The sequence below is a fragment of the Lycium ferocissimum genome, chromosome 4 (assembly GCF_029784015.1).
Source record: "Lycium ferocissimum isolate CSIRO_LF1 chromosome 4, AGI_CSIRO_Lferr_CH_V1, whole genome shotgun sequence".
Classification (NCBI taxonomy): Eukaryota; Viridiplantae; Streptophyta; class Magnoliopsida; order Solanales; family Solanaceae; genus Lycium; species Lycium ferocissimum.
The window spans coordinates 24,472,991-24,488,868 of NC_081345.1; the positions used below are offsets into that span (position 1 = coordinate 24,472,991).

Here is a 15,878-nt window from a genome sequence, read left to right on the forward strand (position 1 = left end):
AATTTAAAGCCTAAATTTGGGGCACGTGAACCCATGGTGATAAGTACTCCAGGCGCCCCTGAACTTACTATGGCCATATATCAAACAGAAATCACAATTGCAATTGTAAATACTGTCAAAGACAACTAAGAAAGACTTGTTGTGTTCAAGTACATGAGGGTGTAAGAGTGCTAATACCAGCATAAAAATTCAGGTTCCGACGATCCTCTAGTATACATATTAGTATTGTTTCCTAGAATACAAGAATATTGGCAAAAGAAATCAATGACAGGAACCAGCATATTTGCAGAGGAGGTATCTTATATATGCCTTTCTGTGCAGTGAAGGACTTTTCCTTTTTCATAAGGAATACAATATGCCTCTTAACCTGAGTTGAGAGGTGACACCAGGCAGCAAGCAGGGATATGCAGGTTCGGATGAAGCCAATAGCTTTTGCTTAGGCCCTTGTATTTGTACTAGAAAATCCACTGAATATGCATAAATAAATAATTGTAAACCTAGCAACTTTCAGAATCCATAAATTTCAAATTCTGGGTACGACTCTGGCTAGCATGCATCACTATTTAAATCATCAAGGAGTTTCAATCAGATCTTGTAAACCAGACAATAAGCCCTTTTATTTCTCTACACTTGGCAGACAAGTTAGTTCCTTTTGCTATTCTAACTAGTACAAGGAATAACAGGAGAGTATATAAGGAAAAATAATAGAAGAAGGTACCTATATTTTATGATACCAGTTTTTCAATTACTATCTTCTAATTATCCAGAACTATGAAATTCTATTGGGCCCAAGGTAGGGAACCTGGATATGGAGCTGTTCCACAATATCTGAACAAACCCTCAATTTCAGGACACCCATTAGGATAAGGGATTGAGCGATGAAAAGGATCACGACCAAGCTTCTTGCGACGAAGAGAGCCTTTACATCCATAAGGATCTTCTTGAAACTGGGTTCTCACCAGTGCTTCTCCTTTTAAAGCTGCTTCTCTCGATGTTTGTGAAGATGATGTCCCTGAGTAAAAGAAACTTGCTTCTGGAAATCCAATTGCAGACCGATGCAGATGCTTAAATCGCTTCTCCTTGAAATCATAGCCTACAACCTGCATAGTAGTTGAAACAGTTTATTAAGACCTAGCTACTCCTGTCCTTGCACAGGAACTCACTTAGCATTTCTGTTACAAATAGGATTCTAGAAATGGAGAGACTGGCATGCAAAAAGTAAAGAATTGCGGATCATGGCCATCATATGTGTAGTTGCTGCTAAGCTACTATTTCTATTGCATAGGAACTCACTAAGCATTTCCACGACAAATACAAATGGAGAGAACATACATGCAGAAACTAAAAAAATGCTGATCATGGCCATATGTTAGGTGCTTAATTTGGAGACCACAGATAAATGAAGAGTCATGTAGCCATTACAAAACTTAAAACACACCAAAACATGAATAATAATGAAGAGGAATAAAGATTATATGGGAAAAATAAATTTTCTCAAAACTTGTGCGTCAGATAACACCAAGCTGCTAAAATGGATACTTTAGTTGTTAGACAGGAAGCAACTGAAATTCTAATTAAACTTGAGAAAAGACAAAAAAGACTATCTGTCCTTTCCACGACCACATCAATGTTTGAACTTTTAATTTCTCTTTACAAGCTAAAGAAAATGTCATGTCTCTTAAATTATGTCCTAACTACTGACTTCCACTGGACAGTAGTATGTTTTTTTTTTCGCAGTGATCTACAAAATACAAACAGTTCCATAGATCCTACCAAAAGAACATAATTTTATTTTGGGGCGATCATGCTGAAAAGAAAATTGCCAAAGCTGTAACAACAATACTCGGACCCTTTTGTGTTTTGTAAGTTTATTTTGCAGAAAAGTTAGCAACAGCTTATGGAGGTACACTGCCTTTATTGCTGCTTGCTGTACGTTTTTTGGGCCAAAAACAAGGGAGTAATCAATTTCTACAACGCTTATGTGGAATAATCAGATATAGAAACACTCAAGTGTGAATCTCTTCATGTTTGTTTTAGATGTGCAAAGCATAAGCCCGGCATCCTCTTACTTAAATCTATTGCCTCTATTTCATCTTACTTTTTTTATGCATATTATCCGTAAATATGTGATTGCAGAAATCGTCACTCTGTTTTAGGTAAATAATTCAGTATTAAAAATCTTGGACATTCCTTTATATCTTTTATACACGGAATTCAGGTTTTTTAGGTACAAGAGGTAATAAATGTGGCTTACAGTTATATTATGTGGATATGTGCCAGTAAGCTCCCTGAACCGACAAACACTAAAGAGAAGATTCTCAAAACTGTCCCTAGCATGCTCTTCGGTGAGTGCCCTCCCTCTTACACTTTCTTGTTTGCCTGCATACAAAGTCGAAAATAGAAATAATGTAAATATGGCCATGTATCGGAGAAAAATTGGGGTCATTTATGTATGATACTAGATTTCATCATTACAAATGAATTAGAGTCCACAAAAAGAAGATGAAGTGAGAAACATTAAGAACTTTGTTGAAGGAACAAATTATAGTTTACGGATTTGTGAATCTTCCGGTCCATGCTTCTAAGGTCCTAAAATTACGGATTTGAAAAGGGAAGATCCACTGAAAATCTTTCAGAAAACGACGAGGTAACTGAACTTAGATCTTATAATTATGTAAGTGGAGAATGAACCTTTTCGCTAGCTAGACGTGCAATCATGGTGATACCTGAAAAGATGAAATGCCTGTTAACTTAGATCTTATAACTATGTAAGTGGAGAATGAACCTTTTCGCTAGCTAGACGTGCAATCATGGTGATACCTGAAAAGATGAAATGCCTGTTCTAGTGGATACGATATAACGAAACCTCAGATATATTAAGGGCCACGCATATATGATCTGTATGTGCCAAATGGTAGTTCATTTTACAAATTGAAATTAACCTTAGATATGCCACTCAGTGTTTTTGTTCTCTTGTTTTGAACGGGAAAAGATGGCAGCGGTCTTAGTTAAAAATTAAGCATTTTGAAAATCCAGTTTATCTCATAACATCAAGCTCTTCATCTAACAGAAGACTATTGCTTTCCATCATGCATACTCCAGCACCTTTCAGCACCGATGGGATTATACGAATTAGAAGTCCAGTGAAAAGAAACACTTTTACCTAAAAATGATGCGCCATGGACCAACATAAAAAATGGGAAGCCAAATTCATGAATATAGCCCCAATTTCGCATCTAACTTTAACCTCCATTTAACCTCCACCTCCAGTAAACTAAACAAAAAGCAGCCATAGATCACCATTTCTGATAGAGTTACATCACCAAATTCTTGTTGCTGTCACCAATCTTTGTCGAATAGGAACAGACATGATCTACGAACTTGTGAATCTTTTGGTCAAGTTTTCTAAGGTCCGAAAATTACTTGCATGAGGCACATTTATTTTTGAAAATGGGAAGAACCATTTGAAATTTTTTCAGGAAAACTATCGAATAATTGCAACTTAGGTCTTTAAACTATGTAACCGGAGGATGAACCTTCATCCAAGTAGACGCACTTTCATGGTACTATCTGAAAAGATGAAATGCCTGTTCGAACAGATAACATATAACAATCTCAAACGTATTAATGGCCACACAAAATGTGAGAGGTATGTGCTAGATGGTAGTTCATATTACAAATTGACTATATGAAAAAAAAAAAAAAAAAAAAAAATTGAAACTAACTTTAGATATCCCACATGCTTTAGATATCTCAGCCTATTTCAACAACGAAGTATAGTACAAGGGTTTCAAAGTCCAAAAATAGTAGAAAGCAATCAAACTTTTGCAAAGGAATACAAGATCAGAACTCTTCGGTTGGTTTCTTTCCTCTATTATTTTTTGTTTACTAGACACAAAAATGATAATATTATACATCTTCAGCTCCATATGAAGAACTTACCAAACCACCCTTTAGATTCAGCAACAGTCCAGTAACTTTGTGCTTCACTTCTTGGCCCAGCGTCTTTCCTTGTCTCACCACCACTAAACAAGAGCAATGCATCATCATCAACTGCTGCAATTTCAACCCCTTTTCTTATATGATCAACAAAAGTTGCAGCTTGACCAGGGTGCCTTTGATAAGACTCTAAAAACCAAGAATCCTCTTTATCAACTTTCTCACAACTACTACTTGTATAAACTGAATGTCCAGCAACCATAACAAGATTTCTAAACTTAGAAAATGGATATACATCAACACCCATATCATATTTCACATAATTACCCTTCATTCGAAATCGATTTTCAGAAACAGATAATACAATGAGAATGGTAACCCCAATTGACAAGGATATCATAAATAATCTAGCTGGATGAAGCTTGTAATAACTGTGAATTCTTTTTCCTAATGATTTAAGCATCTTGATGGGGTAAAAATTTGATCTTTTTGGCTTTCTTGATTTTTTAATTGTACCAGATTCCAAGTCAAAATCACCCCTTGGATAGGCTTGGAAAGATTTAGGACTACCAGAACCCAATGAGTAAGTTTTCTTCATATGGGTTGATGATTAAGGGAGATAATTCAAGCATACCCAAGATACAAATTTGGGTCAATAAATCAGTGGAATCATATGTCCACCTTCAAATCTGGGTGAAAAAAAAATGAGGGAAGGAAACTGAAATTAAAGGGGAATTTTGGAACTGTCGATCAGATGAGAAAAATTCAGGTTCAATGGATGAATGATTTTGGGTTTTCAGTTTAGCAAGAAAAGATGAAGAGGTTGAGAAATTTCCTATGTGTATAGAGATGAATCATAAGAAAATGAAAAGAGGTTTGCTAAGACTTGAGAGTGATTATGTTTAAGATCTCTGTGTATATTTTATTTATGAGAAAACTAACTCTAATTAATTTCACTTAAAGCCTTTAAAATTTTGAGTTTTCACACAAAAAATTCCAAAAGTTATGGAACATTTTTCTTTCTTTTTTGGCCACTCACAGGTGAGAAAACTTACTTTGGAAATATATTTCTCAATTTTGAAAAGAGAATATTCACCTTGTGATGTATTATTTCCTAAATAATGTGTTGTTCTTCCTCTTTCCTAAGCCTACTATGTACCTGAAAATTAAAACGAAAATTGACATGACACATATTACATCTGTCAATGAAAGTAAGAAATAGGATTTTCTCTCCTATAGTACAAGTGTAATTCAGGATTTTTATCAATAAACCATTTTTGTTATACCCTATATTTGTCAAGTTGTGCCCAAGAGACTAGAGTTTTTATGTTAGTACTACATATTGGAAAGTATTTAGTGGTCGCAACTAGTCAAGTTCTTCTGTATTTGGCTCTCTTCTAGGGGTGTAAATGGGACGGTTCATCCGATTATTTTTGAAAAAATTTACCATCCCAGTTTTTCGAATATTTTACAATATATAATCAAAATTAAATTTTCTAAAACCAGCCCAATCATATCGATTTCTCTTTATTGTTGGTACGATTCGGTTAATTTTTTATATTATTTTACCTTTAAGGTGTGACCTCGGAATACACCATCATCACAAGTTATGTTTTACTATACAAAAAATCAACTCAACCAAATACATAGGGCAAAAAAGTTCCTTTTGTTGTTCTTAAGTTCTTCTATTGAAGTAGCAAGACAACAATGACAGCAAACAGGCCTGACTTTTGGGATTATAATACCTTTAAGTGAACTACTTATTTCCGATACTGCTATATAAATTGGGCAATTCGCAGGAATGCTTTTATTTTGGGTGGTCTTTAGTTTTTGCCATTCGCTAGAATTCTTTGATTTCGGGTTCGAACTCCTGCTCAGCTAAAAATTAAAAATAATTCGAAAGGTAGTTTGGATTCGCAAGACAGAGATTTGCCTGCAAAACTCTGCATGCAGGCAGGTAGAGTTTGCAGTCAAACTCTACCTTAAGACAGAGTTTTGCCTTTTAAGGCCTAACTTTACTACAAAATTCTGCCTTGCGAAATTGTCTCTTTTTTTTTACTCAGCCGCGGTTCGAACCCCAAACCTCATGGTATTAGGCGAAAGGGGAAAAAATTAAAGACTACCAATTTGAGGGACAAAAATTAAAGACCAATGCATTTGAAGGGCACTCTGCACAAAAAATTGTTATAAATTGGGCAATTCGCAGGAATGCACTTATTTTGGGGTGGTCTTTAATTTTTGTTGTTCGCCTAATACCATGAGGTTTGGGGTTCGAACCCCGGCTCAGTAAAAAAAAAAAAATCGCAAGGCAGAGTTTTATAGCAAACTTAAGCCTATTCGGGCCAAAGTTAGGCCAGCAGGCAGAATTTTGCCTGCTTGAGGCAGAGTTTCAAACTCTACCTTAAGATAGAGTTTTTAAGTTAGAGTTTTACCTTCAGGCAGAATTCTGCCTTAAGGCAAAGTTTCGCAGGCAAAACTCTGCTTTGCAAATCCAAGTTCTACCTGGCGAATTTTTTAAAAAATTTTGACTGAGCGGGGGTTCGAACCCGGAACCTAGGTGTTTTAGGTGAAGGGTAAAAATTAAAAAGCAACAATTTGAGGGACAAAAATTAAAGACCACTGCATTTGAAGGGCACTTCGCACAAAAAAAATGTTATAAATTTGACTCTTAAATATGTTATATACATTAATTTAATCAAGTAAAGGCCCAAAGTCCGGTGACCTAAATTCATTTTTATATTTGAAACATAATTTATAAAATATATTTATATATTAAATTTAACATATTTGTTACTATATAAAATATATTCAAACATGTAAGACTATTCGGTTCGGTTCGGGATTTTTTTAGGTTTCTTATAAATTAAAAAGACCACCCTAATTTTTCAGGAGGGTTATAAGCTCAAATACACGATTTAGTGAAATAATCTTATAAATCGGTTCGATATGGTTAGGTTTGGTCGGTTTTTCATATATTTTTTCCACACCCTTACTATTCTCTCTCGCTCTCTTTTTTTTTTTTTTTTTTTTTTGTGTGTGTGTGTGTGTGTGTGTGTGTGTTGAGAATTTGACACCTTATGTCCGGTCGATCCAGTTAAATGGCACAAAATAGAACACTCTTCTCTTATTGGCATATTTTATTTCAATATAATAATTCCAATAAAAAATTTGTCCAAATACAACTCATACTACGAATCCCACAGCTTCCTTCCTCAATCTCATAGGAATTTAATCAGATTATTAAACAAGAAATGAAATACATGCTCACATTGACAAAATTGATGAAGAAAGAGAATTCTAGATTTAGTTTTACGCCTTAATGACAGAAAAGATGATTGATCAAATTTCATTGAGTTTGACTCATATTAATTATTTTTAAAGAATGACTCTAATTATTACATGATTGAACAATCGGGAACTATTTACTTACATGATCGAACAATCGGGAACTATTTACTTATCATACTTATTTGACATTACAATTAGAATCCCTCTTTATTTCGATCTAGTTCCTCTATCAATGCGAACTCCAGTTAGATTTAGACATGTTACAGTTTTTAGTTATTGGGAGAACCCAAGTACTCTCTTTCATAATCCTAGACGTGGTGAATAAAATAAAAAAAGTATTTCTTTGCTTGATTTTTCAATTTTCTTAGGATTTGTCCTGTTTAAGAATAAGAACAAATAATTTCGAAATTTGAAAAAAAAAAATCAAATTGGAGGAGGGAATCTTGGTAGAATTTGGAAAAACAAACAACAAGTCAAAGGCAGTAAAAAGATATGAAAAATGTATTTATTTTTCATATTTCTAAGCTAAGATTAAACAAAAGGATTTGCAAATAAAAGTGCTAGTAAAGTGATTTTAACCCTTATAAAAAGAAAACTGATTCTTAAACCCCTTTCACGCTCATGTCATGTCGAGGTACTACAGGAAAAAAACAGCAAAATTCAATCCAACTTATCGTAATCGATTTTCCGTGAAATAACTCTAATTTCGTATCATTCACTTGCTTTGACTACTCATGCTACAGATGTAGGAGCATCAAACCTCGTTCATGTGGGCTCTTTTGAGGAGCGGAAGAAATTATTTGAATTCTATGAAAGAGTCTTGGGTGCCAGGATGCATGTCAGTTTCATACGACAAGGTTCTTAGGGACTTCCTCCTAATAAATTGAAATTTTCAATTAAAGAAATACACAGGAAGGGGTGGGGGGTGCGGGGGGCGGGGGGTGGGGAATGTAGTGATTTGTATACAACTTAAAAACATCCTTAAGGCCCCATTGAAGCTTGGTCCGATCTATATAATTATGATTCCTTTCAATTTGGTAATAGCAGGTTTTGTTAGAAACATATTAAGAGTTTGAATATCTATTTTGGAGGTTTTTGTAGACTATTTGAGGAGCATTTGAGTTGATTTTCAAATTGAAAACTCCAGGTTTTATCCCCTATAAATCCGTGTGTATCCCCAAGTATATTTAAGTGCATATATACAAATTGCCGTATATATCCATGTATCTCCTGTATATCATGTATGTTTATGTATGTTCATGTGATATATATTGATATACACAATATACTACGTAATATACACACATTGAAGTGACCTTTTTCCTGGGTGAGAATATTCATATTTTCATAGTATATTTTAAGCGATTAGGCTATTGGATGCCAATTTATTTCGGCTACATTAATTTAGCAAAAATGCTGTCAATAGCTGGTATATATATGTCAATTTCCTATTTTTTTTCGCTAGCTAGGTTTTATTATGACTTCCATTGGAACAGATACATGACTTTAAATAGCCAATACAACATTGAGGTTGAGCCTTAAATAGTTGAATAAAATATCATAATTATCTTTGAATCTCTTCTTAGATTTTCCATACTATGTCATTCTCCTCAAAAATGTATTACCCAGTCTAAAGGTTGAAAATGTCTAAAGAAAAATGGAATTGGTGAATTTCTTTCCTTTTTTTCAATACTCAGAACAGTCCATCAAAATGTACAGAGGAAAAATAACGGTAGTTTGAAAAGTCATAGGCGATTAAACAGTAGGTGAAATACCTATTCTCATCCCTTAAAAGCATGAACCTCAACTTCAACTCATGCAGCTACTTGGGTTTGGACTCTCAAAAAGGTAGAAATGACATTAGCTAGGTAGCCGCTAGTAGTATCTTTATTTAAAACACAACTAAGATACGTCTTGCGCGCATCGCTTTGATTGTATACACACACACAAACAGTGGAGAGAGATAATTGTAACAATCTTATCTTTAAGTTTGAATCATCTTGAATAGTGCTAACAGGATATAAGTGTACTCTTCTTAAACGATATATATTTAGGTACAACATAATTAATTATAACATAAACGTGACCAAAGAACTTTATTTTAAAGCATAACAGTAGTAGCATGAATGAATAACGTTTTAGAATCAAAATTTGATGTCAAAGTGATCATAAATCATTTGATTAACGGTAGTGCAAAAAGACACGAGCATCATGCACTTACAACCGTCAATGTTGTACTATCGAATCAAATAAATTTGTGATCCAACTTCTTGAAGTAATTTCTAAGATCTTTTTATGGCATTTGTGCAAACCGCTACTCTGAAGTCTGAATTATATCATTTCAATGTTAAAGAAACTTAAAGTCAGAAGTTCACATATCAGAGACATGAAAATTTGTGCAAGGTAATTTTATTCACAAAACGTCTGCAGCAAAAGATGTTGGGAGTATAAAAAATATTAATTATTTGAAATAGTGATATTTCTCATTTGATCATATGAGATCATACAACTGACATCCCGTTTCTTAATGTATTTACCTGATAATAAAATCTACATGAAATTAAAATGGACCATATATTCCCTTTTATGTTCCTTATTTTTTTACTATTGAATTATTCACAATTTAGTATTATTATATTGCTAGTTTATTTGTTTGTCACTGGGTTTGATATTCTTGATGACTATTCTCCTTTCAGTATAACATAAATAAGTTTTTCTCCAGAAATATAATTTTTTAAAATTTCTATTTCTAGTACGGAGACCCTACGATGCTAGGTTAGTTTAAAGAAAATTCATCATAAAAAAAATGTTAACTTATTCATTTTAAATAATAAAATTGATCATTTTTTATTTTGTCACATTAACATATCTTAAATTGATTATGAAATATTAAAAATATTTTTTAATAAAGAAAGTTTTAGAAGTGAAATTACAATTAATACTTAATATATTATAACTTTTGCAATTATTTTAGATTTTTTGCTATGAAAAGAATAATATATTTTTATCATATGTTAATCATATTTCATTGACTGATTTTAAAAAATAATGAAATATTAAATAACTTTTAGTACTGTACTTGGACTGTTACCTTTAAATTTTTAATCAATTAAAGCATGTGATTATATAGCTTATCTTTCATTTCAAATTTCAGTTTTTTTATCTATCAATTCAATTTCGACAACCGACTAAGGCTGCATTTGTTTTTTAAAAGATTAAGACGTCTGAATCTGAATGCATATCTGAATATTAAGATGTTGTCTGTAGATCTGAAGACTGAATGATTAAGACTGTTTGTTTTTCATCATCTGAATACGCATAATATATTAATATTTAAACATAATAAATATATAATTCAAATAAAAAAAAGTAACTAAACATTATATCAAGAAAATATGAGATAAAATATTAACTTAAACAACAAAATTATTATTTAAGAGATACATTAAAGTGTTTAAAGATATAAATGAAAATTTTATATTTGATACCATTATTGAACTATCTGAATTATTAAAAAAAAAAATCGATAAGAAAATATTGTTGTTATGTAATCATAAAATTTAAATTCAACATAAACTAATCTATTTGATAACAATATAATCCATATATCTAAACTACAAACAATATGTAGGTGCAAGCAAGATTTGATTGAAAAGCAATAAATGTACGTGGCCTCTCTCCCTCTTGTTCCTCTCCCTTTCTTTCTCATCTCTCCCTCTTATATATTGTGTTCCTATATACCCACCAAAATTTCTGAACGAAAAAAGTTAATATCCCATCGGAATTTGTCATGAAATAAGAGAACAGAACAGTAAAGAATAATCGCACCAAAATCATTGAAGGTCAAAGACTTATAATTTGCCATAATTTCATCCTTGTATTCTAATTAAACCAGACTCAAAGTATCTACATGGTAGATTGATAGTATTCTTTATCTTTAATGATTGTGTAAATTTACACAGAAGAATGCCTCTTCACCTGAAGAATATGTGAAAGTCATCAAAAAAAATAAAGTCTGATGAAGGTATGAGATTTGATGCTGTGTTATTTTCCAAAAAGAACAGATAGTGGTAAAAAGGGTTGTGGAAGAATCAGGTTTAAAGGGTTGTGGCGTCAGTTTTTCTTCAAGGCATTTAATACAAAATTAATAATTAAGAAAAAGTGTGTGCTAAGCTCTGAACAATTTTAAGACATAACCCCAGATCTGACCGATCAGATCTTTCAAGACCCAATAAGAGGTAAAATTTTAACAAAAACAAATGCACTTAACAGGCTAGATCTGAATAATTCAGATTCAGACCTCCATTAAGTGCAAACAAATGAAGCCTAAATCCACTATAAAAATTTATCCTTCACTTCCAATTAAAATACTAACAATACTCAATTGTGTCAATTCCCTAAAATTAACCACACTCAATTCAAAAAGTAAGCACGTGCATTAATTTTATTATATTTCTTATTAACTGGGTCTAGAAATAATGCATTTGTCAATTATAAGTAAACATTTAAAAGAAGGGGAATTCATCGGACGATATACTAATAGAAATTCAAATGAGTTCCAAAATTAAGTGGACTTACCATGGAAATATATAGTACATCCTTTCTAATTCAAACATCCAGAAAATTCATGACAAGAAGGAAAATATATTCTCCATCTCTATTGAAATAAAAATTACTGACTTACCAATTTGACTATAAGTTTCTTGATGTCCTGCCCACGTAAAGAATCAAATGCTGGCTTCTCTTCATAATGAAGGTTTTGAAAGACTTCCAGCATCAATGGCGTTGTTGATTCTATCTCAAGCTTATCAAAAGCTATTTCCATCTTATGCCCTGATTAGAGTGATCCACAACAACCTTGTAGTAAACCTTATCAATGGGATCATCGCTATAGCTTTCTGTTGTTTTCTCCAATGAATAAAATGCAAAATTTTCACAGTTAGAAATCCACTGAAAGGAACCAGTGATGAAGGATAAGAATGAGGGTACAAAAAAGCTTGAACTTCTGCTCAAGAAATATCAACAGTACTATTTTCTAGGAAACAAAAAAATGTGTCTTTTTTGAAACTTAAAATGATCAAGATCTATGAATCAAGAATATACAAATAGATATATAAAAGTATACGACTTAAAACTATTATACAAAACATTCTTTCCTTATGAGTGCACCATGAACACAGTGCACCATGAACGCACACAGATTGTAATCACCAGATATCCTATACGACTTAAACCTATTATACAAAGCCTGTGATGCATGCGTACATTCTTCAAAAGCAGGACTTTTAGGAAACGCAGACTGATTACTACGATTGCACTTGATAATGATGCTTTCATTGCGTTTTGGATGTGGACACCTGAATATTATCTGCTATTGTCGCAGAATTTCATTTTTTTCATTGGCAACTTTTGTGACCATGGCATTATTGTGTGCGTGTGTTTCTTAAAAGATATTTAAATAAACATAAGCCATTAATTAGGAAGAAGTTAAGCACTTTTGTGTGTTAGTGCGTGCAGGAAAATAGGGGTAGTTAATGTGCATATTAGGGATTGTGGGGTTTGGTACGTGGGGAGTTCAGTTTTTTGATTATTTTCTCTACTTTATATTTTTCTCCTTTTTTTAAACTTTTTTCTTAAATATAAAAATAAAGTTAATGATAAAAATATTTACCACATTCCACGTCTATTTAAAATATTTTATTTCAAATACAAACCTTCAAATATTTATGATGTGGATAATGATAAAAAGTTAAAATAGAATAGGTTTAAAATATAAATATTTAATTATTTTTTTAAAAAAGTGGTGCTTACACATATGCTAACTTTTGGTTCCGTCTTTCTTGCTTCCCCCTTTCTTTCTTATTTCATCTGTAAACCACCTTCTTTTAAAATTCTTTTTAACATTGTCTTAATTATTTTTAAATTCAAAAATAATAACTAATAACTAATTATTAACTAACTAACTATTTATTGTCCTAAAACTACCACATGTCATTATCCTACGCTAACACTTGTCAAAATCGTAGAGCAAACTATCCTCTTTTTAATAATACTAGTATGAGTACCCGCGCGATGCGTGGATCGTTGCAAAGAAGAAAAAGCCGAGAGAGTTATAATGGCTTTAAGTTCTTATCATTCTGAATACTGTTAACATATTAAGAAATTATACTAACACAACATTGTAATAACATAGAAGAATTTGTACCGCATAAAATTTAAATTCATCTTAAAAATCTTAGTGATGCCGACAATTCAATTTTCTAATTTATCTAATGCCACCATCATCGTAAAAAAATTCGTAAAATTTTTGAATCCACACATTTGAAATAAATTGTGTTTTCAATTGTTATATCCCGTGTTTTGCACATTCGGGAAATTTGGACATAATTGTGATTTGAAAGAATAAGGCCATTCTTTGATTTTATGTGATGTGTGTGTTGTTACTTATGGAGAATGTTGACGCGAGAACCTTGGACAAGGCCTAAGGGCAAGTTTGGAATTTTGAAAATTAGTCCCGGGAATTTTTAAAATAGGCTCCACGATGAATTGGGCTCAATTAAATAAGAGAAAATGAGGCCCAACATTAAGGGGGGTGGCCGGCCAAGGCCAAGTGGCCCAAGGCCCACATGGAATTAAAATCCATGTGATTAAATAGGAAAGCCACCACATTATTCTTCATAGTTTCAAGAATTTTCAAGAAAAAAAAAGAAGAACTTGGAGAGCAACCAAGCAACCCATTCGGCCAACAAAGAAAAAAAAAGAAAAATTTCCAAGCCTTCAACTTTGATCCAAAAATCTCTTCCTTCTCGAATTCTTAACAAGTTTAAGGCGCTCTTCGACATGGTATAAGTAGTTAAGCAAGAAAACTCCGTTTGCGGAAAGTGGAAATTTGAAGAAAAAGGTGAGATTTCTATCCTTTTATGTTATAGAAGAAGTGTATATGTTATAGTGTTTAGAATTGAACAAAATCATGAAATTGTGGTGTGTGTGATGTAGCCGTGTGGGGTGTGTGAATATGTATGTGGCCGTGTAGTGTGCATGGAAAAAGGAAAATGAATTGAAGTCCATTTAGTTTGTTAGTTGCGTCGTTGTGGCATTTGTGACGTAAATAAAGGTTTGGTGAATCGAGTTGGCATGAAAAATTCATTGTTAGGTTGTTGTAGGAAACTATGTGATTTTATTCTAGTTTTATGTTAACATGGAAATGAAATTGTTAAGATGTAATTATGATAATTGTTGATGAAATGGGAAGATGGAAATATACTATGAAGATGTATGTTAAAGATTAAAAGTTTTGGATGTATTACGGCTTGATGGAAAGTTTGTATATCTTGTGGATATTTGTAGAAATGATATGAAATGTTTCCGAATTGTATTTGAATGGTTTTGGATTAGTAAATAGATATGAGAATGTTGACATGAAGTTGGGAAGGTGAAGTCGGAATGGAAGCTATAGCATTATGTTGGAAAAAAAGATTAGTTGTGTTATATTGTGATTCGTAGTGATTGTTGTTGTTGTTGCTGTGTTGTTAATGTTGTTGTTGGATTGGTTGTTGTCATTTAAGTCGAGTTTAATACTCGGGGATGTTGAATTTATAGGGGAAATCGCCGAAATTTCGGTAGGCAAATATGGAGTTAAACTTGAGTTCTTAAAAGCTTGTAACTCACATTTGGTAACTATGACCAATCAGAGATTTTGGTAGAAACGGAGTGGAGCTCGGACGAGCGTAAGACGCGAACAAGGTATGCGAAGCCTACCTTTCCTTCCTTTGGCATGTCCTAGTCGTACTAGGTGAAGATCGGAACCTCGGGAATAGTTTCGCTCTTGGAAATCCAAGTTTGATTTTGCATACTATTCATTCAAACGCAATTGAACCGAAATCCTTATCTTTGGTCAAAAGAATGCTTAAACCTTTGTAACGGTGCCAATGTATCCGAATCGCTCGGAACCTTTATGGATGGCTTTAGGGAGCCTAATCTTTGTAATTTATGTTCGCCGCCTCGACTTGACCCGAGGTGGGCCCACAGTCTTGTATTGCTCCATTCGACTTATTTTGGTACAATAATTAAAGGACTAGTTTTGTACAAGAAACATAAAATTGATTTCTTTTAAAACCACTCCGACGGGGGTGTGAGATTTTAATACTTAAACTTTCTAAAACCACTCCGGCGGGTGCGATGGCCTCGCCTATGCCTAAGTGTGCTATGGCCTTAGTTTGTATCTGAGCGAGCGATGGCCTCAGCTGATCACTGAGTGTGCTATGGCCTCAGCTTACGTCTGGGCGCGCTATGGCCTTGGCTTATGTCTGAGTGTGCTATTTTTCTAAAACCACTCCGCAAGGGGTGCGAGGTTTTACTATTTTATTTCATTCACTAATTATGTTTACATTATCATTACTAATACGCCCGGGCGGGGCCGTGATCATTATTATGCCGGAAAGCGTAACGCCCGGAAGGGCCATTATGGATATCGAGCCGGCCGGCCGCCCGGGGTTATCCTCATTTCACGGAAGCGGCGCGTGCTTGATGTATGGTATTACTTACTTTGAAGACGTTAATTGGATTGCGATTGTTTATTTAAAGCTTGTTTTAGGACTTGTGCATTTATCTATGTTTCTTTAGCAAAGGTCGGTAGTATTGGGTTGATTATG

At 33.3% G+C, this 15,878-nt stretch overlaps 1 protein-coding gene across 1 annotated transcript; it reads right to left on the reverse strand.

Annotated features, from left to right (window-relative positions):
- Nucleotides 1-595: 595 nt before the first annotated feature.
- On the reverse strand, nt 596-5,064 carry LOC132051900 (uncharacterized protein C57A10.07). The gene is made up of 3 exons (XM_059443160.1): nt 3,943-5,064; nt 2,255-2,379; nt 596-1,100 (listed from the first exon to the last, which is right to left on the reverse strand). The coding sequence occupies exons 1-3, from the start codon at nt 4,535-4,537 to the stop codon at nt 780-782; spliced, it is 1,041 nt and encodes a 346-aa protein (XP_059299143.1). The 5' UTR covers nt 4,538-5,064; the 3' UTR covers nt 596-779.
- Between the last annotated feature and the right edge of the window lie 10,814 nt (nt 5,065-15,878).